Source organism: Fringilla coelebs, assembly GCF_963513975.1.
Source record: "Fringilla coelebs genome assembly, chromosome: 8".
In the NCBI taxonomy this organism is placed as follows: Eukaryota; Metazoa; Chordata; class Aves; order Passeriformes; family Fringillidae; genus Fringilla; species Fringilla coelebs.
In genome coordinates, this window is record NC_140066.1 from 24,171,835 (window position 1) to 24,197,484 (window position 25,650).

The following is a 25,650-nucleotide window of genomic DNA, read 5'->3' on the forward strand; positions in this document are numbered from 1 at the left end:
GCTCTGCTTCTGAGGGCCACATCTGTTACAGGGTGTGACACTTGTCTCATCAGCACTCAGTCAGGTCTTGGGAATTGTCTTTGTGGGGGAACCCAAAATAGTGTGTTCCTTCCTCCAGCCCGGCCTGCAGGGACAAAACCAGTTGTTGTTCAGGTTACTGCAAATCCTAAGTATTGAAAAGCTCAAGTTACACAACAGTCACTAACTATAGGAAGCCTGCCCAGTGACTCTTTCCTGCAATTCCCAGAATTGCAGAATCACAGAATGAACTAGGTTGGAAAAGACCTTTGAGATCAAGTCCAACCTATGACCTAACACCTCCTCATTAACTAAACCATGGCACTGAGTGCCATGTCCAGTATCTTCTCTCAGCAAGAAAAACACATTTGCTTATCCTGAATGACTGAAGAACAGCCAGCTGCTAAGGTCTCACTTTTCAGCAGAACTTCCAAAAACATTGGAGCTCCATCACAGGCAAATTCCTTCCAGTGGTCCTGCAGCCAAGCAGTAGCAATGCGTATGGTGTTGTTGAGATGTGAAAATGTAAAAGTTGTAATGAATGCTAAGGCTGGGAGGGCCAAGGAATTCACAGTTGTGAATCATTACCACTGGTGGAGAATTGCCAGAAACCAGGGTACCTACAAACCATCCTCTTGCACTGTTCTTTCATAGTTTCATTTACATCAGTAGATTGAATGTTACTTTTAGTGCCAGCACATGAAAACCTGTGGAATGGCTGATGGCTAATGTACTTGAAAGGCACTTTCCAGCATCACAAGATCTGAATGAAAATATTTAAAGAACATTTTTTAACCTGATTTGAGGTCCTTTACAGGTAAAGTACCTTCTAAATCAATGATTATTGAATTTTAGCATTTGGTACCTGCTGAACTAGTTCATAAATTGCTCAGTAACTTCTGATTCTGCTGATGGTTTTCAGTCAGCTGGCTGACTCTCAAGGGGAAAAGGTCTGGGTAAGAACAGGATTGCTCTGCTAACATCTATAACGAATCTGAGGAAGTGCCAATCTTTTGGGTATTTTTCTAAATATTGGTGAGCATAGTTCAGTGGCAGCCCAGATTATTGCTTGTCTTTTTGTAACCTGCTGTGTAGCTGTCTTCCCCAGTTACCATCCAAAATTTATCTCATTTTTCTGTCTTGATTTTTACAACTGTTAAGCATCTAAATCTATGAGACTGTCGTTATGTTTTACATTGTTTGAGATTCCCATCCTGCCTAAATTGTATTGCCCAGCAGCTTTTTGCTACTGACCATGCAGTGATGAATTCATACTCACATTTTCTATGCAATGATTGCAGGATCTGAAGAATACATCTAAATCTAAAGTCTCCCTCTTAGATACAAAGTAATGTATGTGTTATGTGTAGACTTATACTAAATATCATACGTCCCATTTGAAACATTTTAAATTTCCTAGTCCGGGCCAGTTCTTGAAGCAGTTGCTTGTTGGCCACTGTCTTTTCCTGGGTGAGAGGAGGTCTGCAGAGTGAAATGGGATTTGGAAGGGTACTTAAGGGCAAACTTCTTGGTGACTAAGTTGGCAGTCAGGGCAGAGACTTCCCTTGTTTGGTTCCTGCAAAAATGCAGTCCCATCTTTTTGACCTCAAAACCAAAGAACTGTTCTTAGAATGAAAAGGGTGGTTGTGCCCATGCTTATCAGTCTGGCATGAACCACCCTCCAGTGTTATCTTCTGCTTATCCATGCTGCTTTTTAGTTTATATCCACCATGACTCTTTAAAGGCACACTGAAACTCGTCCATGCTGATGGATTGTAGCCTCTGGGTGTTTAGTTTTCAATTTGCCTTATGAAAAACAAGTGTATGAATCATAAATTCACTTCTTTCTTTGTGTAATTGGATATGAGCCAATACCATGCTTATCATACAATGGGCAAACCACATGCTGGGTTACCTTAGGAAAAGCATGAGCAGCAGATAGAGAGAAGTTATTACTTTTTTGGCATGGCACTGGGAAGGGCTTGCTTAAAATATTGTGTCCTGTTTTTGGCCTTTAAGGGATACTGAAAAACTGGAGAGTGTCCAAGGTGGTCAGGGTCCTAGGGCATGTGAGCCATGAGGAGGGCTGGAGGGAGCAGGGCCAGTTTAGCCTGGGAAGGGAATGTGTAGGGTGATTTAATTGGAGCCTACAGCTGTAGGGAGGGTAGTTGCAAGATTGTGGGGTCAAGCCCTAGATAGTACATCAAAGGGCTACAGCTCTGAATTGCTGTCTGGGAGGCCCTGGAAAAGCTTCAAGGAAAACTTGCTCACAAGGAGAGTGGGAAAGGACAGGGAATGGTTTATAAGAGAGGTGCTGGAACTCCATTCCTGGAAGGGTTCAGGACTTAGCTCAACAAAGCTAAGTTGGTCCTGATCTAGCATTGGGGATGGCTCCACTTCAAATAAGGAGGGTGGACAAGAGACCTGCAAAGCCTCTTAAAATATTACAGAAGTATTAGATTTTGGGTGTTTTTTTCCATGCTGCTTTATGCTCTTCAGCAAGCAGCTGTGTGTTGTCACTGACTGTTATCAACCATTCCTTGCCTTGTATAAAACAAATCTGTATGCTACTGCAAGAAGTGAAAAAGCTCTAGTTTTATTTTAGTACAAATTTGATTACCACGTCTCTTTTAGAATAGAATTTTCTCAGGCTAAAATTGTCTGGTTAATAATAGACATCACATTAATCCTGACAAGATGATGCATTTAAAAGTAAGACCTGCAATGGGGCCTATTTTATAATGTTTCTTCTTGATCTTTCAGGGCAATGCCAGTTGACCACAGATAGGTGCAGTAATTTTCTAATTTAGTCAAAGATCTCTCACTCCATTGTTCTGCAGAGTCTCCAATACTTCTGCTACATCTGACGTGTCCTCCTTTATGTTGTCGGACTCCCTTGGGCTGTCTTGTCTCAGAATGGCCGTGTACAGAGCAGTTCTCCCTTATGTTACTCCTGGGTAATCAGGCACCCAGTCCTCAGCAGTGTTACTTTCTTTTCTGCCTGGTAGAGTTTCCCCCAGTTTGACATTCTCACTCTGCAGAGCCAAGTGAGCTTCTGCCATTGTTTTTTCTTATTTTTTAGAGGACTTCTCTATTCAGATGTTGAAACTTTAAAACTGTGAAGTATTTAATGGGTTGGTTCTTCTGAAGCCCATTGGGCATGAATCAGGCTGTGGCATGAAGCATTGTTTTACATGATGAAAGGTTTCTTTTTGCTCAGGTTTTTTCTGACTGTAGTGCTTAGAGCATTTGTCAAATGAAATTCTGGTTGTTTAACTCTGGTGTATGTACTTTAATGTCATCCTCTTCAGTTGTTTAAAAAAAAAATAAAACTATGGTGTCTCTTTAATACTCTCCTTAAAAACATTTGATGAACCAAAACAACTGAAGTAAAACTTATGAATCCACTCTGAACAAGAAGCAAGAAAAAGAATAAAATTGGCAGAAACTTTTTGGATAGGCTCCAAGCACTTTCACATGTCAGAAAATTGTTTACTCTGAAAGCTGTACTAAGAGCTAAATTCTTATCTCTTGATAAAAGCCAACTTTTTAGTTATCATAGAGGTGTGCTGCTGAGTCCAGCTGAAGCTGGGGGAGAGTGAGGTGTAGTCATACTCCTGCTGAGCCTGAGCATTTTCAGGTGGTGACGACTGAGTTGAAAATTCACCAAACAGCTACTGCTGTCCTAAATATTATTCCTGTGTATTGCAATTGCAAAGCATGTCTCATTGCAAGTGATGTATTTTTCTAACAAATGCTTCTAGGCAAATGAATGTTGCGTTCCTTTGTTTCTCTCTCTCCTGCACTGTGGCAGTGCTTTAGAAAAGCAATCTTCTGCATTGAATTTCAGACCTCTTTCAGCCTTGGCTTCTCTGTTCACTGTAACAAGCACTTGGTGCTTTTGATTAAAGGGCAGTACTTACCCTCCTTCATCAACACCAAGCTTTCAAGTCTCAAAAAGTTTTATTTGTGGCTTTATCTGTTCTTAATTTTATCACTGTTTGACCATGACCACAAATTCCAACTTGGTTAGTTTTAAAAAATCCCTAAACCTTCAAACCTTGAAAATGAAACTTTGCACAATTCTGTGACCTTAGCTTGTCATGGTTCATGGGTGTACTGCAAATATCTCATGGTAGAACAAATTTATACTTCAATTCAAATGAAAAGGAAGAAACGCTCTTCCTGCAGAAAGCTTATCCAGAGCTTACTACAATTGTTAACTCTTTATGTACTACAGTATTAAATCCCTTAACCACTACAGAGGGACTGCAGTCTGTATTTTCCTGAAATTATTATTTCCTGCATTTTTTTTCTCTCTAGGATAAATTTATGTTGTTTTCAGGGATCTGTCTGATATGTGTGATGTAGCATGGGAACAAGTACATGTCTGTTTTGAGCTCTTGCTGCTTCCATGTTTTTAGCCTGAAAGGAAACAGCTGCAGCTGGCAGGTACAGGTTTGGAGAAATTGTCATGAAAACTCATGCATAGAGCCTGAAGATAATGATGTGGTATATGTCATGGTTATATTCTCCACAATGCACAAGCTGTACTGGGGAATGAGCCCAAAGTATGAAGAGCATGTCCATGAATTAGAAGCTTGCAGGTTGACTGAGCTTGATGACATTTACCCCAGATCATATCAGCATGAGCAGGCTGAGCCCCTGCTGGTTTAGGGGAGACAGGTAGCACCACAGGAGATTGGAAAATGGACATATGCTGTTCTTCACATCCCGTAAAAAAACCTGTATCAAAACCAAAACAATCTCTGAAAAAAAAACCCACAAAAAACACAAACAAAAACAACAAAAAAAGCCACCAAAAAATTTCTAATTGGTCAATCAGATTTCAGATCTTAAGAAACTGCTAAGAGAAACAAACCATCCAGAAGGCATCCACAGAATAATGGATGTTCCAGTATGGATTTATCAACAATAAATCAAAAGTAAGTTACAGGTACCGTAGGAAACAGTGAATGTTGGTTACCTTGATACTCCTGAGACTTTTTACATTGTCCCAACAAGTGCCTGAAGGAGCTAAGGAAGTGAGATCTTGGTAAAAGGTAAAGAAGAGGGCTACAATACTGCAGGTTGGATATTCAGACTCTGAGTAATTGTCAATGTGTAATCATCAACCACAAAAGATGGGTAGAGCTGGGAAGTACTGGTGTGCAGTAAGGGCAGGGAGGCACAACGGGTGCAAGGTCTTCTCCTGACACAAGAATAATCCAGTGCAATCAGATGGGGGAAAGCAGCGGTTCTGAAAGGAGTAGAAAACTATTTGGAGTTACTATTACCAATGACCAACACACTCTTCATGCTGAGAGATAGAAGTGAAATTATTCTGATGTACAAACAGAAGTGTTCTGTATATTGCATATAACTGGGTCCTACACTGCAAGGGAGAACATTGTATTTCATTTTGGGCAAAAAGCTTCAAGTCAGATGCATCCCAGTTGGAGGGAGACTGGAGGAGAGCAGTGAGAATGATCCAGAGGTCCCGAAAATATGGCCTGTGAAGGAATGATCATTTGTTTAGGCTAGGGAGGAGAAAATGGAAGATGTGAGAAGAGTCTTCAAATATGCAAAAGGTTGCTGTAAGGAATGAAGTAATAAATACATTTTTCATGTGCCTGCTGGGGATAGGAGAGACTAAAAATTCTGTATTTTAACTACTAAAATTTCTGTAAAATAGGCTTAGGGTTTGGCATTAGAAGAACTTCCAAATGGCAAGTGCAGTGACACATTTGGATAGTGGCAGATTCCCTATTGCTGCATATCTTTGAGAACAAGTCAAACTGTTCTTCATGAATATTTGTCAAGCAGAGTTTATCCTTCCTTTAGGCAAGGGCAGAGTAGGAGCCTTCTTAGTCTCATTTATTATAATAAATATGTCTTGAGTGATTAAGGGTTCTTTTCAGGTCTTCTAAATGTAATTTTTTTTTTATTCCATAAATACATAATTTATCTTTTCTCATAGTCTCCTGATGACTAGTGCACTGAAAGATACTTAAATGTGAGTTTGATGTCTCAACTAATTGAAAAGTTGAATTTTAATATTTGACTTTTGACTAGCCAGTAGTAGGAAGCTCTTTGCATCCTGGGTACTGCAAAATAGTAATAACAAAATGTGCAGGCAAAGAAAGCAAGGATGCAAGGTGCAATTTTTCAGTGGCAATTTAATGTAAATTTCAGCTGAGTACTTCAGAAGCAACTTATATGAGTTATTCCTTAGAAAACTTATTACTTCTGAAAAGTGGAATATATAGAACCAATTCCAGTAGGTGCATGACAAGTTATACATGTTGACAACAACATGTCAAAACAACAACCAAACTAACTATAGCTGGTTTGGTTTGTGGGTTTTTTCCCCACAAATACCTCTGCACTGTCATGGCGAAGGATCCCCTTTTCAGGAAAGAGATATTAAATATATTTGTTATTTCTGTGAAACCTGTAGGAGCTTAGTATCTGTGAGTTTCTGTCCTCTGTCATGATTCAAGTCCATGGGCCAGTTTCTCAAAGTCTGCCCTGGAAAGGAGGATGGGTCTGCTACGTGGAAGTGCTCAAGGCAGCACAGCTGCACAAGCCTTTGGCAGCCAGGCTGAAAAGCGTGCCCAAAATGAGGTACATGTAGCCTTCCTTAGTAATTTCTGACATGTCTTTCATCAGGTAGAAATTATTTTATGACAGCTTGTCTCTAGTTTAAAGAAGGACACACACAGTTCCTGCCACGTGCATGATGTCCCAGCCCATCAGTTTGGGGCCATAATGCCGTCTCGCTATGCCGCAGTTTCACCTTTGATTAAACAAGGGCTTGATTATGGAAGTTGTAAAGGCTGCAGCTGTAGATGCACTCTGCTTCTGCAGCAGTTTTCATGTGAATCAAGTTAGTTTAGTATGAGTCATGGAGGTTCTTTGTGTTTGATAGGCACTATAACTCTTACACTGAAAGTGGGGCTCAGTGGGATTAGGGGATCTGATGGGGGTCACAGACCTGCAGCCATTAGCCAGCAGGTACCTGGCACCTGCTGTCCTGCCATAACCACCAGGCCTCGGCTTCACATCTCCTGGGGTCCAGAAAGCTTTAGAGTAGTAGCCTCAGTGACTCTTTGCTTGCCAACATGTTTTCAAACATTCTTGACACAGGCCAGTTTCTGTGTGTAAAAAGGAAAAAACCAAACAAGCAACCAAACTCTAAAACTAAAACAAACTCCTTGCTTCCTTGAATACAAATGAAGCTTCTCTGGCTTGTTTGTAAAGCTTTTTATTTCTTCCCAGGAGGATGACTAAAGCCAAATAAAATGTGCCAGTAATTCATACACATTTTTCCCTGACTGTACCCTTATCTTTTTCTTCCCAACCCCAGGCCGATTTATTATTCTCTTCTGGTTGCTATGGCTCTGGAAAATATATATTTTTTTCTATCATCTGTTTATAATATTGACCTGTTTCCAGTGTAGAGCTGGCCTGTCTCCTCTCTAGTATTCCAGGATTTTAGATTAAAATTGTATGGAGATTAACTGTGTTTTTTAGCTCTACAAATAAGTATAAATCAACATCAATTTCAATTCAGCAGAACCTGTTATGCAGTGAACTGTGCTGTGTGAATGCTGAAATTGTAGCAAAGTAAATTGCTGTAGGTGAACAGGACACTCAACCAAGTGTGCAGGGGCTGCGTGCCTTTATTCTGCAAAGGGGTATGGAAACATTAAGTCACTGGTTCCAATTTAACCCAGGTTTGTCATGGCCAAAAGCTCTCATCATCTGATAGTTATTCAGCGGTCCATGAGAAATTGGTTGGGTTTTAGCCTAATTCCTCTTAGATGTTTCCCATAAAACAGGCTGTTCTGTGAGCAGCAGCTCAGATGGAGCCTGGGCCTTTGCATTTTTGTGCAGTGTCCTGCACTGCTGCAATAAATCCCCTTCTCCCCAAACTGCTGCCTTCGAGCTCACCTCCCCAGTACTTCCCATCCCTCCCCCATCTCCTAAGCCAGCCTTGTCACATCCCCTAGCTTCCAGCTGGGATGTACGTGCTGTGAGTGGTACCAAATGATGTGCTGGCTGACAAAACAAACCGGTTGCTGGCGTGCAGAGTGGTTGGCTGATGAGCTGGGCACGACAGGCAGCTGTCAAGCTCGTGCTTTGGTCCCTAACCTGTAGCTGGCTTCCTCTGGAGCTGGATGGCATTGCTGATGTTGTTGGCAACAGAATTGCCAGATGTAACTCTTGTAAATTGTGGTGAAAGGCGTTGCAGCAAAGTGCTTGCTGCAGACGGACCTGGCCCTTTTTACTCCCCGTTGTAGATCTGGGTTCCCTTAGTTAAATTAATGTGGGTCCCCTCTGCAGGCTTGCAAAGCTTAATATTAAGTCATTGTTATTTTTGGGACCTCCAGAGCCTGATGCTTTTATCATCACTTCTGAGGCAGGGATAGACCCAGCTCTCTTTTGTGGGTGGCTACAGAGGCACAAGCTTGCCAGTCCTTGGAAAGCAGCTTTGCAGTGGCCTTGGCCATGGCTGAGGTTTCCCTGGCTGTGAACTAGCATGCAGCTGGTGGCCTGTCCTTCCTCCCTTCATCAGAGTGGTGTCAGGTGTGGGTGGTACACTGGGAGAGGGCATAGAGCAGGGACACAGCCGCAAATGCCACCACGTGTGTGGTGTGCCTGTTCTTCCTGGCAGCACAAATGGAGTTGCATGGCCTTAGATTTTGTGGGATTACATTACTTTACTTCTCTTCCTGTTTCCAGCAGGAAGGGTGTTGCCCCTTTACAATACTGGAGGCACCCCAGTGCCAGACTCAGCCCTGCCCTTTGCCTTGGAGCACTGTCACTTCGTCAGCCACTGATGGGATAAGCTGGCCATTATTTTTGCTTATTTGTTATGGTTTTAGTGAGTAGCATCTTTCTGGCCTTTGTTTCTGACTTGCTAGGACCTTAGGCAACACTAGAGAAGCTCTTCCCCATATATTTAACTCAGCTGCAGTATAGAAAAGCCCCTGCAGCCCTTTGGCCAGGTTTGAGAAGTGCAGGATGATTTCCTAGGAACATGAGAGGAAGGGACCAGCACTACTGCTGAGTGACATTGCCTTTTGCTTCATTAGCACCGGTGCTCTGAAGCAGGGCTGGGCATGAGGCTCCTCCCAGTCAAAAGTGCAGGAGTAGGAAAACATGGCCAGAACCCCAGAAGTTTCCAAGGACACCTGCATTCTCATATTACTTGGAGGATGAAAAGTCTATGTCTTATGTTGTCATTAAGCTAGTTATATAATGTAAGTTAAAGTATTTTCTTCTCTACCTCTCTAATCTCCCACAGTTTGGGCTTTTTTCCTCTCCTGCAGTTTGTCTGGATTCGTGGTCACTTCCTGTGTCTTGCTGTGGAAGCTACTGTTGTCTCTCCAACTTTTAGTTCTTGGCTGGGAACAGGTCTCTGACCTTCTTCAGCCCCAAAGGATAGGTTCACACTAAGGCACAGAGAGACTTTGCCAGGAGCAAAGGCACAGAAAGCCTTTGTTGCATATAAAAGACTTTGTTGAAATAGAAGGAAAGCTGTCTTCCCCTAGACTGCTTTACTGATTACATAGTATTTCGAGGCAGTAAGTGAGGGATCTCAGTGCTGCCTGAAAGAGAAGGCTTGTTTGTAGCTGCTACTGCAATTTAGATAAAGTAGGTTTAGGCCCAGTTTGAGTTGGCGAGATTTCAACTGATGCTGTCCCTTTTAATTCTGTCAGCTCATGTCCTGTTCCTGCCTGGGAACTGATCTTGGCTTGTTGTTTTTCAGCTGTTCAGTACAGTTCATTCAGTTGGTTTATTTAAAAAAAAAAAAAAAGGAAAAGGAAAAAGAAAGGGGGTGGGAATTTGTCTTCTCTCTGTGTTTTACATCAGTCCATGTGCCCTGATGCTGCTCCCAAAGGGTCAGGGATGGAGAGAGCACCAAGGCTTGTAACTTTGATACATGGTTATACTTAGAAATGCACAAGTTATTTTAGCCTTCATATTGCAGGTGGGCTGCTATTGGGAGAGAGAGGGAGGGAAGAAGCTGGCACAGAGACCTGGAGGAAGCTGTGTGATGCATCTCTGTGCAGGGCTGCTGCAGCAGCCCAAGTGGCAGAGGGACAGCCAGCAGGCCCCACGCCCAGGGACGCCTGGACGCTGGCCCCGAGCAGGTGTTTATCCACAGTGGCTGCAGTTCAAGATCAGGACTGATCTGGCTGTTTTCTGCCCAAAGTGGAGGGGAGCCAAGCTCTCTGCAGGAAGCCTTTTCTTCCATCCTACCCAGAGCCTCCCCACTGTAGGAGAGTGAAGAGGAGCCCACATGTTAGAGACAGCAAGCTCTGTGAGGAAGAATATCTCTTAACGCTGGAATAAAGGAAGCAGGGGAGAAGCTGCACATGGTGAGCCCTGCCTTGGATAAAAGCTCTGTCCCCTGTACTGAAGGAGGAATGCAGGACAAAGGAAACAGCGCAGGGAAGGCAGAAAACTCCCCCTCCTGCTGGTGTGAGGTCCTTTGGCCTCTCAAATATAAGGTCTTTGTCCCACCCGGCCTTTCCTGGGAAACGGAAGCAACTGCTTTAGCAGTTAAAAGCTTCTGCAGAGAACAGTATTGCCTCCTCCCATGGAGGAGCTGAAAGCAACAACACAGAGGGATTGTTCTGCAGTTGCAAGAGCATCCTCTCTCACTGCCTGTGTGCAATTGTTTGGGATGCACAGAGGAGAGTTTGAAGGTTACACGTACTGAGTAGCCTTCTGAAAAGGACTGTGTTTTCCCTTGACAGCTGCCAAGCCCATGTTAGATGAAACTGCAGAGCAGAGTAACTGCAGATGAACTGCAGAGCTGGAAGTTGGGTTCACTGTTACATATCCACCTTCTTACACATTCTATTGAAGATCTGTGCAGCAAGTGGTGCTCAAACTGTGCTTTCTGACTAACCCACTCTGCCCGTGAGAGTGGCAGTGTGCAGAGCTCATTACAGACCATCTTCTGACAGCCTCAGAGCCAAAGATCCTTTGCAGCAGCCCGCTCAGCCAGGAGGCAGCAAATGGGCACAGCAGGGGAAGTGTTTTGTTCTTGGTGGGAAAGAGAAACTGGGAGAGTATATTCAGAGGTTGTGGGCAGCCCAGAACCTGAGGAAGTGGACTCTTGTGCTTTTTGATTTAAAATTAGGGGCTTAAAGGGGTCTTCTCAGAACATTTGGGATAGTGTTTCAAATGATGCTCCATAAACAGGCTGTCCATTTTGCATTTGAACCATAAATACAACTCTGGGAATGGAATAAGTGTGTTTTTCTTGCAGTGCGGTAATGGGTTGGTAGAGATCAATGGTAACTATTTTATGCAAGTATGTGTGAATGCAGAGTTTTTCTGTTTCCTGCCCTTTGGCCTCCTGCTTTGCCAAAGTAAAACAAAAGTTTGGCCTGTGCAAGCTTTAAATTCCTGAAAATTTAAGGGAAAATAATCAACCACTGAGAAAAATGACACGGTGCTTTCTTGAAGACCTCTGCCCTCTTGTCCATTACAAGTCCCAGAACTAATGCCTGAGTAATTAGAACCTTTTTCTGGAAGGGTTATAATGTGATAACTTTGTGGATGTTTTCTCACAGACCATCTCCCCTTTCTTGCAATTTCTTAAATGGTTTTGCTAAAACGGATACCCTGGTGCAGTCTAAGAGTCTGTCTGTCTGTCAGATGTCTGTGTTGTGAAGGCTATTCAAAGAAGCTGCTTGTATGTTCTTTGGGTTGTTCAGAGGCAGATCCTGCCTTTGCTCTTCCTTCAAGCTCCTTGAAAGCTCTTCAACAGATATGTCTTATAGATGCATATCTAGGGGAAGATCACAAGTGACTGTACAAGCTTACGGTGCTCATGGGTCCATCTAAGTATCCTCCCTTCTCAGTGGCCTGCACATGTGCAAGTGTGTAGGAGGTCCAACAAGGAAAAAAGTTTTTCTCACCTGCTGCAGTTCCCTCACTGAGGGCATTTAAAGGTTGCCAAATGCTGTGGGCACCAGTCTTTATTCAAGTTGCACCTGGCTGGGAAACATTCAGGTAACTGTAAAACATTCTGGCTTTCCTGTGCCAGAACGCAGGATAAAGTTTTTAAATGACAGGTAAGTATCTCTTCAGATTGGTCATGTGGGGCCACATGATGTGTAAATAAACTGTCATTAAATACCTGTTTTGAGCTGAGTCCTTATCTGGCAGGAGATCCTGCTGTATAACATCCTTTCTGGCTCCTTGGGCTCCACTCCATCCTGAGGCTATTCACTTTTTGAAACTGTTGAAGTTGTAACTACCATCCTTTAAAAGAGTGCTGCAAAATGTATCTCCTTCAGGTGAAGAATACAGAAAACTGGTAGCAGTGCTACTGGGCAGGGGTGGAAGGGTCTCTTGCCTGACCTGGAGCAAGCACATCACTCCTACTCCCTTATGGTTTCTGGAACAGGAGGATGGAGAAAGTAAAAGACTGGGGGAGGTGAAAACATCACAGCCCTGCAGTACCAAAGGGCAATGGGTCTGAGTGATGGGGTATAGAGGAGCAAGAGCTTGGAGGAGCCAACTTCTGTGGGACTGAGAAAGAGCAACTCACATCTGTGTTCATTTTCTTTTTCTGCCATACTCAACAGCTATGTCCTTTCATGCTCCCATACCTTCTTCCAGCTTCCCCTTTCTGGAGGAGGGAGCCATGCAGATAAATCTGCAGATGGGTGATAGCTGTGTTGTCACCAAGGCAGTGTGAGAGATGCATTTTCCATCATCCCACTGCCAATAATAGTGATGCCTCTAAGCACAACACAGATAAGTGAGGAATCACCTTGCCCTGCTGGTGATGTACCCTGGGTAGGTGTGAGAGGCTTTTCATTGGGCTTTCAGTTCAAAGACTTAAATGATCAAGTAAGTTTGTATGTGTTTCCATAAATTGTTTGGGCTCTTTTGTGAGGATTGTTAATTTTCCAGACTTAACACCCTGGAGCTGTGCAGTAATCATTTTTGTATTTTCAATCTGCAGAGCAATTTTTAAAAAATAAACTGCATCACTGCTTTCTGAAACTGTATTCAAACCTCAGAGGTCAAGCAGTCCTTACAGTACTGGTAATCTGGTTTTTTCCCTGCTATTTTTTTAAAGAACCTTTTATCTAGGCCCCTTGTTTCTGAAAGCCCAATTTGAATCCCTGCAGTGGAGGTATTGTTTAATTGTATTCCTGGGATTTAATTCTTCCTAAGGGATCTTCTCTATGCTGCATGTCTGCAGGAGGCAGCAGCACTGTGTGAATTTGCACCTCTTTGGAGTGCCAGGGCTGGGGCAGCTCCTGTTCCCAAGGCAGGAGATAAGGGGCAGTAAAATTGAACTGAAAAAGAAAAACAGGGAGGAAAAGCATTTTTTAAATATAGTGCAAATATATCACATCTTGGATTCTGCTAATTCCTTGTATATTCTTAAAACATGTTCATCTTGACTTAAAATTATAAACTAACTGGCAGTGAGCCCCACAGATTATATCCCAATTGTTTTTTCCCTTTACCAATCCATGTGTGCAGTTCTTTGCAGCTTAGGAAACTAAGCTTGAGACTGAATTTAGCATTCATTATCCTAGTTTAATGTGGCTGGCAAATGAGTCTAAATAAAACCTTTTTCTTTATACTCAGTTTTTAAAAATTTTTCATCCATATAATGAGTTGCAACAACAGTATTACTTTGAGATACTTAGGCACAAATTTCATCTTTAGCTTTTGTATCAATTTATTATGGCTAACATCTTTGCATGCATGCTTATATTTATTATTGAGCTAGTTAGAAATATATTAAGGAGGTCTAGTGAAAAATATAGCTATTACATTTCAGCATTGGACTCTGTGTTTGCCCTTGGTTTCTCTCAATTAATTCTAGCTGTTTGGTCTGCAAAATGGTACTGAAAAACAGCATCAAATCTTACTTGTGACAGATTGCCAGATTACTTTTTTTTTCAACAAAGCCAGACTGAATATTAAAAATGTGTTGGAGAAAATGCATTTATGTAATAAATTATACAGACCATACATGGGCTAATGGCAATGCAATAAATTACGTTGTTTCTGTAAGTATTGGATAAGCTGCATTCAATTTAAATGTCTGGCTGCATCACTGTCATGCTGGTCAGAAACTCACTGGGGGCCTTTTTAACATTCCTGCACCCATAAGTCATGGAGTTAAAATCCTTCTTTGCCCTCAAATACACAATTTCTCTGAGTTATGCAGGCTGACATCTGTGACTCGCTGCCTGAAGTTTAGCTGAGATCTCTGAGTCAGGTTTGTAACCATTAGAACAGCCAGTTTTCACACTGCTGAGCACTGTGGATAATGTAGATCTGGCTCTGTGAGGGATGTGGTCATCCTGTTTGTGTGCCAACATCCCCCATGCCACACACTGATGCAAATTTACTGGGGTGTTTTTTTTGTTGGATTTTTCTTTTATTTTTAGACCAAGGTAGCAGAGAATTGCCAAGCATTGTACGAGCATAGCTAAGCAGCATCACTGCTCCGAGGGCATGATCTAGGTAGCCCTGCTTTTGCAGGGGACAAGCAGGACTGTTTCTTTCAGCATCATCTTGCACATGTCCCCAAATGAAGTGACCATGTAATGATGGCCTGGCTTTTCCCAGAAACAGAAGGAACAGAAGAAACATGCTCTTGAAGGATATGAGTGGCTGTTTTGCCAACACCAGGCAAATGTAGTTAGCGTACTTAGGGCTTCTCCCACTGTGTGCTGTATCAGCTGTAACACACTGTCCAGGTGGATTTCTCTGGCTATTTACTCAGCCCCCTCTGTTGCTGATTTTAGCTGGCGGAGGAGGAGGAGGTGTCTTAGAAGAGATACAAAGGAATTATCAGGCTGCAAATCTGTTCTTCTAATATTAAAATTTATCTCAAAAATTATGTGGCAGGACCATATCAGAAGGGACAAGTTTCTGTCCTCTGGATTAACCAGAGTGGTGCAATTTGAACTGCCTTGGAGCCAGACAGGCTGGGGACAGGAGTCTGCATGGACTGGAGAAAGGCTTAAAGTTGCCTTGCTGTCATCTTGCTGGTGGAACAGCATCAGCTCTTTGTTTTCCTCCTTAAGTTGCCAATGCACATGCAAGAAAAGATACTCGCAGATGCCCAAAGACTGTTTGCCATCTGCTCTGGGTGCAGGGTAGCCAGCTCACTGGAGATGTTCCCTGACTCACTTTCAGCCTGGAGCTGTCTTTAGGATGTAGTTCTCTCTCAGCTCCTGGTACAGCTCTCAGTTTGCTGTCCTTTTCAATTTACTCCCTGTGGCAGTTAAGGGAGTAAGGACTTGGAGCAGGATCCCATATATGGAAAGCTGGCAGGTTTAAAAAAAGAATTGAAAATACAGTAGGAAGTAATCTGTAATTCTCTCTAGAGCTAGGTAACACCACTTGAGCATAGATTGCATGCATTATAATGTTTATGAAACATCCCAAGACCAAGAATATGACTTGGTTTTATTTCTTTAGGCATGAGCTATATTTAGTCTAATTAAAGGAGGGAGGAGAAATTCACTCCAAGAAAATACGTGAGCAAAGTTAGACAAAGAATATTTACTAGTCTACAGTGGAATGGTTCCCTCTGAGTTATTTCCCCAGTTCTCATTACAGAGCAGTTGGATAGTAAAGTTAGGAGAGATTGTGCTGCTGAATTATGACTGTAGCTGCATGAAGGAACCTCACCTGCTTTATGTGAGCTGTAAAAGAAAATTGATAATGACATTTTAAAGACTTCAAAATATTGGTGGCTTAACAGAGTGGTCTGGTATAACTGCTGCTTTTGCATAATAGAATAGTACAAGTGCTGGTCTGTGGCAGATTTAGAGACTTTTCATTTTTGTAGAGCTAGAGAGAGGCTTCAGATTTGCTATGATAAATTATGAACTAAAATAGTAAGTTTGAATTGAAATGTTTTAATAATTTCCTTGTTGAGTTCTTATGAAATCAATACCTCCCTATGAAGCAGTTGGATTTCATGGAATCAGAAATCCTCACCAGAAAGAAAGAAAAGAAAGAAAAGAGTTTTTTGTTTAAACATAAACTTGCAGGAAAAGAACCAGTTTCAAAATTGTGAGGATGAGTCACCTTGCTGTGCTAGGTTTAAGGCTTGTTAGTTAGTGCCCCTTCCAAGCAGGAAGGGTGCAAGAGTCCCAGAGGGTTCTGTGAGCAAGCCTGTGTATTTACAACACATCCCCTGCTCCCATGGTAACTGCTGAAGGATATGAATTTATCCTGGGTCAGATTGGGTGCCTTAGCTCATCCTGTCATGGAGGGAACATGAAGCCACCTCAGGTTTCCATGAGGCAGAAGTATTCAGCAGCAGTCAGCTTGTGCAGTAAATCAGAGACTTAGTTTACTCCTGAGGATTTGCTGATTTGTCCATAGGCTAAAATAATTTGGATTTAACTTTTTAATGTATTTTCTTTTAGTTCCTTTGCTTTTAATTTCTCCTGTTGATGGCTAGATAATTTCTGTGCTTTGCCACCTGTTATATGGATTTGACAATTACTTGGTCATGTCCTGGAACTTTTTCTGATGACTGTTGGTTTTGCTGTGGTCACCTAAGGAGAGGGGCTTATCCTGTTGTGGTGTTCTCATCCTTGTCCCTGCTTTGAAAACATGAGTGTGAAAGGTAGGAAGGGAGGATATCAGATACTCTCCCTGTTTTCAGCATGAGGCAATAGAAATTATTATCTAGCCCTTTGTTTATGTAATTTCTTAGTTTTTGTTGCCACAAGTTGCATAATTCAGGCTGCTCTCAGTGCTGCAATGGTCTCTGTACAAGAGCTGATCCTACATCCCACATGGGTGACAATGCAGCAAGTGGAAAGCTGGGTTTCTGGGTGTAATTCCAAATTTCTTGAACTCCCACAGGTTTTAATTTGGCTTCATTATTTGCAGAATTTTTTTGGTGTGATTTAATTGAGTAGTCAGTGTGAATTTTGTGGTGTTCGTGTGTATGCAAGGGAAAGGGAGATTTTCTAAGTGTTCAGTGTTCACATGGACATAAACAGGTGGGTTTCCAGCAGAGACATTTGCATTTGAAAACCTGCTCTAACCGGGCTGGGCTTTCCCAGGAGAAGCAGCACCAACAGTGAAACGCAGCGATCGATCAGCATAGAATTGTGTGAGCATTTGATGGGCAAAATGTTGTGGTATAAAGACAGGGCCCAAGAATAAGCTCTTTGTGGCTTTGTTTCATTCCTGAAAACTGTGACTGAGAGGCTTTTATCATTTTAAAAAAATTAATCAGCCACATTTTGTCTAACTTGGAAAATATCACAAGATATCCCTTACAACATTCTAAATGCTGTTTTTTTAATCAGATATTGATACTAAAGAAAAATATAATTTTCCTTTGTCTGCTTATATTTCCTTAACTCTAAAAGTAAAGTAATATTTGAACCAGTCCTTTCAGTCCCAGAGCTGGAAGCGTGTAATTTAGTGTACATAACGATAAACCCTTTGAAGCAGCTTGCATTCACTATGTTTTCTTTCTTTCCTAATTTTAACTAAGGAAAACATTCCCTTACTTATCACAGCACTTCTGTTACATGCCTCATTTTTCAGGCTAAGTTCGTTATGGTAGTTAGAGTTTATTTTAATTCTTAATCAAATGAGCTGTCCAGGAAATTCATCTGAAAAAACATATATAACAAATGTTCAAACCCACACCAATGGGGACACCCAGTGGAGACACACTGAGTTGCCCAACATTACAGCCAGGAGCAGGCCAGCAGCTCCTCATCTGGGAGAGGACTGCAAATATTTTTAACCACTGCAGTTCTGAGGGAGCTCTCATGAGTTTACCTGCCTGCTGCTGAGGGCTCCCTTGAAGCATGCTGCCTTTGCTGCCCTTGCACGAGTCCGTGCTTTTCATGGTGGCAATGAAAAAAGTCTCTTGGAGAAAAAAAAATCTGAAAGGCTTTTTTTACTAAAAATTGTCATTAAAGGGATTATTAATAATGAATTTGATCCTGATGTGCAATTATTGCAATGGAGTGTGCAATCACCCAGTTCCTTGGTGGTGCTGTTTAATGTGACAGGGAATGAGTTGTAATTCCTTGCAATTCAAAAAGCTTTTCTCTTGCTGTTGCTGACGCTGCCATGTTCATCTATTAGTCCTGTAGATATTTAAGGGGTGTCCTGTTGTGATGTGTTTGGAAGGTGATGTGGGAAGGTTAGGTGAAGATCCAGGATCATGGGGAGGGCACCTCTCTGAATTGGATCCTGCTCCTGTAGCATGGGAGATGCTCCAGTCTCGACAGACAGCAACTCAGATAACCACTGTTTTCCAGTCTGCACTGGAATTTCTAGTTCTCTTCCAGTGGGCAAAACCTCCTTTCCTGCTGTGTTCTAAGTGTGGCCTTGGGAGAGACCACAGCAAGGACAGCAGCCCAGACTGCCTTTATGGATGAGCTTGGTCACGGAGAGGGGCACTGGGCCTGCCACTGACTTTGGAAGCAGGCAGGCAGTACTCACTTCATCCCTGGAGCACTACACCTATCTCAGAGGGCAGAATGTGGATTCCAGGTTGTTTATTTGTACGTACAATAAAGCTCTGCTTGGACAAGCACAAGACCCAAGATAAAAGCAGTCAGCTAGGCAGCATTACCACACTTGCTCCAGGAACTGTATGCAAATGAAGTGTGCTTTAATTGCTGTGAACGTGGTCATGGTTGGTTGTTTTACTTCTAGTTCGCTCAGAAAGCAAGCATTAGCCTTTCCTGTGATGGGGCTGCATCAGACAGATGGGTTCTGGTGTGCCTTCTGGCATGCACTAGCTGTGGAACATGGGATTATCTGGGGTTTTGTCTTTCTAAGTAGGAGGGGAGGAAAAGAAAGGAATGCCTGCCTTGTTTTGATGCAGTCTGTTCTGACATAGAATGAAATTTATAGCCTATTGGTTTTCTCATTGTTTGGGAAAGAAGAAACATATTAATTCTAATTCTGCACCAGAGCCACCCAGACAACTGGGAGAGAGAGTGATTTTGACTTAGACTATCACAAGTTGGGCAGCAGAATTTTTATTAAATATAAATTATTTTATTAAATATAGCAGGCTAGTATTCATGTTTAATTCAAATTTGAGAACATTTTCTCTGTGGCAAATTAAGAGTGTGAATTGCTATGGCATTGGGCATCCAGTATGGCCTGCTGACTTTCTGTACCATCTCATAAAAGGAGACTAATAGTAAATGAGAGACAGGCTAATTTTATTTGCTAGTATTTCCTTTCCTATTAGGCTTAATATCAAAGTAGGACAGTGTTTTTTGCCACAGGACTCGAGTGGTCAATTTTGAAATGAGGGTTGAACTCAGATGACTCAATGAGACTCCATTCCTGTTTCAGGTGGTTCAGAGGGTCAGCAGAGCTGGCCAGGGACAGTCACTGTGAATAGTCACCAGTGACTGTCCCAGCCCAGGCCGGAGGTCCCTGCCTGGCAGCAGTCAGGAGCAGCTGCCAACAGAAGGAATGTTCTAGCAAACTTCACAGACTAAATATTTCTTGTTCCCTGTCCTTGCAGAAAACACCTTTTGCAGCGGTGACCATGTGTCGTGGCACAGCCCTTTGGACAACAGTGAGTCTCGAATCCAGCACATGTTGCTGACAGAAGACCCCCAGATGCAGCCGGTGCAGACTCCTTTTGGGGTGGTCACTTTCCTGCAGGTATGGCACAGCCTGCCACCTCCTGGGCATGGAGTGCAGCTAACATTGCTTTTAGCTGTCTAACTCAAATATTTATTATCATCTCTTCAGTTTCAAACATGAACATTGAAAAAAAAATGCTGAGAGAAACTGTTTTAAAAGCTAATGTAATGATAAATGAAACTTAATTCTATGGTAATATCAGTAAGTGATCCACTGGTTTGAATGCCAGGAAGAGAAGAGTTAGGAGCAGGACTTGGAGCTGTTTTAGCAGTACTTAATGGCAGAAATGTAGCTTGCAGTACTGACACAAAGATTCTTTAGAGACTGAGTTTGCCTGTATTGATCTACTGTTTAAGAAAGGGTCGGGTTTGCTTTGCAAAAGAAACACTAAAAAAATCCCATGTGATTTAACTCTGCTGTTCAGCATGGGGAGCTTCTGTGGCCAAACAGGTTTGCTTGCTTTCCCAAAGTCCTCCTCAGCAATGCTTCTCAGATAGGGGCTGCTTTGGATATTTTTAAATTGCATATTGGGTTAATAGCCTTAGTGGAAGAGTGGCATAGTTTATGACAACTGCTGATTTCTTCATGCTCCGTGGAAAAGCTTCCATCCTGTGGGAAAATGCAAGTGTCTGGATTTTACAATTTAAGCTTCTAGTTGCTCCCATTTGTTTTTGGCTGTAGTTGCAACATGTAAAAGGAAGTTCTGTTACCACAAACCTGCACAAGACAACTGCTCTGCAAGGCTTTTCTGAGGTGCCTAAATGTCTGTGTTTTATCAACAAAAACAAGGTGGGTGTGAGATTAATTAGTGCAAGGTGAGTTGCGGGACCTGGAAGGAGAGACAGAGGGCCAAGCTAAGCAGGATAATTCCTGGCCAACTCTCCAGCTAGTACTGTGTTAGTCCTCATCTCTTCTTTAGTGCCCAGCTGTCTTGAATCAAAGAACAGTCAGCTTGCTGCATCCTGAGGCCCTTGGCCTCTAATCTTCCACAACACATACAGTTGACTTGGTTTTCCCCTTTGTTTGATGCTTGTTGTTATGAATTTATTTTGACCCATGAGGATAAATGATTACAAAAAGCAAAGAATGAACACAAAATAATTTCCTGTTTAGAGTCTTGCTGTTTGTATGTAATTAGTGAGTGAAGGCCCAGGGAGGGGTGTCCTGAGGCAGGGGTGATTCAGGCTGTTTGATGGAGGAAGCCTGGAAGATGGGTGGGGATGAAGTGCACCTCCAAGGGCTGGGTCCTGACAAAGTGAGCTCTGCAAGGGGCAGGAGGGGAAGGGTGTGCAGAGCTGGGTGCGTGCTGACACGAGAGTTTTCCACATAGATCTCTATCAGTGCAGTTATGTGCCTACAGCAGAAGGCACATCCTTCACTTCTCCTTGCTGCTCTTCAGAGCTTAGTTTCCGGTTTTCCTCTTTTCTGATAAAACATCAGTTGAACAGATTTTGACAAAAAATTCAGTGTTGTTGGAAAAGACTTAAGAGTATTGAGGAAGAAAATAGAAGGCCATGGCAAAAAATATTTTTTATCTCAGGGCGAATCATTGTGCTGAAATGCACAAACCAGTGGTTGATAAAGCAGGAAGAAACTGCCTTCTGCTATCAGCTGAAGGGTGTTTCACCCCTTCATTTGAAGCAGCTGATCTCAGCTGCTGTTAGAGAGACATCTGGTATTGCTCAGTGTGGCAGCTTCTATCCTGAAAAGCAAACACATCCTGCATTATACAGGAAGGCAGAAGTCTGCAGTTGCCTGCAGTGACAAGTGGATTATGTGGTGTGTAAGCAGCTTTACTTTATGGTGCTGGGTAAGTTGTTACCAGTCAGCAAACTGAGTTGGTCAAGGATTTTTTGAGCACCAAAGCGATCCCATGTGGCAGCAAGTCCCTTGCCTGGTTGAGATTGCTTGTGCAGTATTGCATTTGCCCCTAGCAATCGGATGACAGAGCAGTGTTTGTATGTGCTCAAACCCGAACCTGTCTTGCTTTGTCCTATCTGTGTGGACTTGGTTGGAAAGTCAAGCAGACTAGTGTATAAACCCTGATTTGTCACCAGCTCCTCTTCATTGTTAAATTCACACACTCTTTACAAAATTAAATATTACATGACCAGGGCACTTCACATGGTAAGTGTAGAGAGAGAACAAGGTCTTGTGGGATCCCACTGTTGTCTCAGGCTCCATTTGTCCTGGCTTATCTGGTTAGATTAAAGAAATGGTGCTTCTCTGTATGTGCACTGTTTGATCCAGTCCCACATGACACATTTTCTCCACGGTTCTTTCATGGTTCCCACCCAGTTTAGCATGTCTGTTGTTGTTTATTACAGATTGTTGGGGTTTGCACTGAGGAACTGCATGCAGCTCAGCAGTGGAATGGTCAAGGGATTCTGGAACTGCTTCGGACTGTCCCAGTGTAAGTGGTCACATAACCCATACAGGGAAACATTTCTATAGAGAACAAGTCAGTTGTTTATTTTTATTAACAATCTTTTAACTTGCTGATGGAGCTTATTTAATCTGTGCTGTAGCAAGAGATGGGAATTCATTGCAAATCTGTTCTCACGCAGAGACACTTAGATGGCAAATTAATGCATGTGGAAGTCCACATGTTCAGGGTGAAGGAGAATGAGGTCTTGAAAGCTTAATTTCCTTCCTCTTATGCCTGCAGGGTTTTCTCATTGGTTCTTCCTGGGATAACTGTTACTGGTGACCTTGCTGTTTAGTTCAAAGAAAGGAAGGAGAGGGTCTGGCTTACAAAACTGTCTGGAAGTACTGTCTAAAAGTGAGAAAGTCACTCTCAATCTTGGCTCACTCTTGGTGGGCTAGTTTGCAGCAGGAGGAACATTCATGAAAGTGAAGTTCATTGTTTTGCCATGGGAGAAATAACAAAAATTTTGTTGGGTTTAGGAAGAGATGGGTTTTAAATGGTAAATGATATGCTGATGCTTTGTTTGCTGCCAGGGTGCAGCTAAATCTTTTTGGCTTGCAGGTATTTTGCTTAAACATTTTTAAATTCTGTGGAATTTATTGCCATGTGATTGTAACTCAAAAAGACTTACTTTTTAAAGCAAAATAGTTCTGAATATTTGTTTCTGGGCACAATAGTACACTCTCTAGTGCCACAATTGCCTTGAATTGATTGATTATTTGGAAGACTTTTTTAACTTGAACTTTTCCCTTTTAGGCACAAGTGCAGATAATGCCCTAGAGTACAGTGAATTTGCCCAGCTGCAAGCTTTGTTTCTGGGTCCCTGAGACAATAAACACTCCCTGCAGCTCCCTTAGCTCCCCTACGTCAATACAGATACAGCACCTCGCTCCTCAGTCTGTTCTCATGTTGGTTTTTGGTTTTTGTGCTGTGGTATAATCACCTTTCCAAGGAAAAAAAATGAGACCCAAATGTGCATGATTTGAAGACAAAGCTGCAAGCTACTAAGCCATTGATGTGGAACTGGGGTAAAAGTCTCTTGCATCCCAGTGAGGAACTGTGGCAGGTGACACCCCTGCAGTTAATAATTCACAACTTCCAAAGTGATGTGAAAAAACGAGTGGCTGTCCATGACCTGTAAAATATTAACTTTTTTTGCTCCCACTCTTAAGTGTTTTAGGAGACTAACACAAACTAGGCCAGAGGAGGGGGCTTTTGACTGCAATAACAAAGTATCTCATGAAAAAAATGAATTTTTTTATGGCAGTTCCAAAAGACTTCAGTTTTTACTTCAAATGAAAAGCGCTATCTAAGGCTGACTTCTGCAGTCTGGCTGCACTATGACCCAAAGTGAAGTCTCTGAGTATTTCATCTTCACAGTAATCTGTTTTCTATCACCTTTGTTGGGAAACACCTTGAGCCTTCCAACTTTTATTGCTAATGATAACAGAGATTTCCCTGAGCCATCTGAGTACTTGGCCATGAAGTACCAACTGAGCAAAATGTCTGTTGTGATAGTATTTATCAGAGCAATAAGCTCTTTGTGGTACTGAACGTGACTGCCAGTCTTGGTAAAAAGTGCAGTCCCACTGGGGCCCTGCTCTATTCTTAGATATGTAATAGAGGAATAAATCTTGACTCCATGCCTTGCCCATCTTTATTTCACTCAGGCTACACTGGACTTCTCAGTCCCAGTTCGTTTCCTGTAAGATTAAAACCCTTCTCAGTTGTGTGAGCAAGGGGGCCTGCACAGGGGATAACAGCCTGTGTCAGTCCTGACTGCTGTGCACGTCTGGGTGGTGCCAGACACTGAGCAGATTAGCTGCTAGGTCATGGAGGGCTTTTCTTATTTATTTATTTGGAAAATGTAAAGGGCAAATGCATGCTGTGGGATGTATACACCGCATAGAGGGGTTTCTAGGCTTATTTTAAACCCTTATCTTGTGCTTGCAGTACAGGTCCACTCTGAGGACCCTGCTGGAAAGTTCTAATTAAAGGGCTTGTTTGGTTCATTACCTGTCTTTCTTTGTAGAGCTGGAGGCCCCTGGCTGATAACAGACATGCGAAGGGGAGAGACCATATTTGAGATTGACCCACATCTGCAAGTATGTCTTTGGTTTATAAAATGTCAGGTCTCTTGTAGGAGCCAACTGTTATACAACAGTTCTAATATTTTCTGTAAAGGTGCTTGGATCTTCTCAATGTTTGTAATAATCCTGGAAAAGTCTTAGAAACTCTTTGCCCTCTTAGAGGTGGTTCAAGAGGGACATGTCCAGCCCCATGTGAATGGCAGCTCTAGGAAAAAAGATAGAGAAGGGAGATCAGGAAAATGGAATCTCCTATATGAGACAATTTGGTAAAATTTGGACTGGATATTTTAGAAAGGGGGAAGAAAGAAGATGAAAGACAGAATAATACAAGATTTAGGAATGGTACACCAGGAAATTCCTCCTTCCTTTTATGTGCAAGTGTAACATGTAGACATCTCAAAACCAACTAAGTACTATTTTTTCACAGCAAATGTGATAGTGCGGCTCATTCCTGTAGGAAATCACTTGAGGCCAAGTAGTTAGTGGGACTAAGAAATTATGGGAACCCAAAAGTACCACATGCAGTTTTTAATAAACCATGCAGGAAGAGATATTAAACCTTCTTCTTCAGAGTTCAATTTAATTTCTGAAATTTAAAGATGAGAATAGGATCTCTATGGAGATGTTACTGTACTATGGACTTCCCCTGAGCCATGTATTTGGGAGACAGTTCTGCAATCCTTTCAGCAGAGCTGGAGTACATGGTACTGGAGTACATGTGTCCCCAGCAAATCCAGTGTGGTGCTGGCCATGTTTCAGTGAATCACTGAGTATTTGCCTTTAACAGAGAACTTATGGCTCAGCCTGGTAGGGCACGTGCAAATGTGCATGTTTTGTACAAGCATTTGCTTATGGTCTGCATGTCTGTATCTGATTATTCTCAGTTGCATCACAGCATCTTTTACTTTGAAAGCTTAAGAACAAAACCAAATTCTACTTTTACTGGTTTTAAGGATTTGTTCATCTAGAATAACCCCAGTCTGAGAAACACAAAAAAATGTTCCACAAATGTCCCACAATGTGGGAGCTAATACAACTGAAAGTCCCATAAAGTTTTTAGACTTACCAGAACCTTGCCCTCTCCCCTCCTGGAGGTGTTTCTGTTGTCTACACACTGGTGATTCCTAATGATAACAAGGTTTTCTTCAATTTACTGTAAATGAAAAATAGCTCAGCTTACTGGAATCTGAGTCAGCCAAGGCAAGTTAAGGCAAATAAAAGAGTACCTCTGCCTCACCAGTGTGTCCTGCTGCTGAAAGCTGCTATGTCTGTGGTCCTTCCGGACTTCCTCACATGGAGCACATTCCTGTTTCTGTTCTCTCTTGCCCCAGCAGAAGTGCAGATGGGCAGGTGTGTGTGTGCACACCTCCCTCCTGCTCTGCTGCTGCAGCCCCCAGGGATTCATAGAGGAAAATCCACCCCTGAGTCCCACAAAGAGCCTCT

The 25,650-nt window shown here is 42.4% G+C and overlaps 1 protein-coding gene across 2 annotated transcripts in view; it reads left to right on the forward strand.

Moving 5' to 3' along the window:
* SUFU (SUFU negative regulator of hedgehog signaling) overlaps positions 1-25,650 on the forward strand; it is an 83,457-nt gene that overhangs the window by 23,833 nt on the left and 33,974 nt on the right. For both annotated transcript variants that reach the window (XM_084210644.1, XM_084210645.1), the window contains exons 4-6: positions 19,565-19,707; positions 22,017-22,102; positions 24,150-24,222. In XM_084210644.1, the coding sequence (XP_084066770.1) occupies positions 19,565-19,707; positions 22,017-22,102; positions 24,150-24,222 (302 nt within the window). The remainder of the gene's footprint in view (positions 1-19,564; positions 19,708-22,016; positions 22,103-24,149; positions 24,223-25,650) is intronic.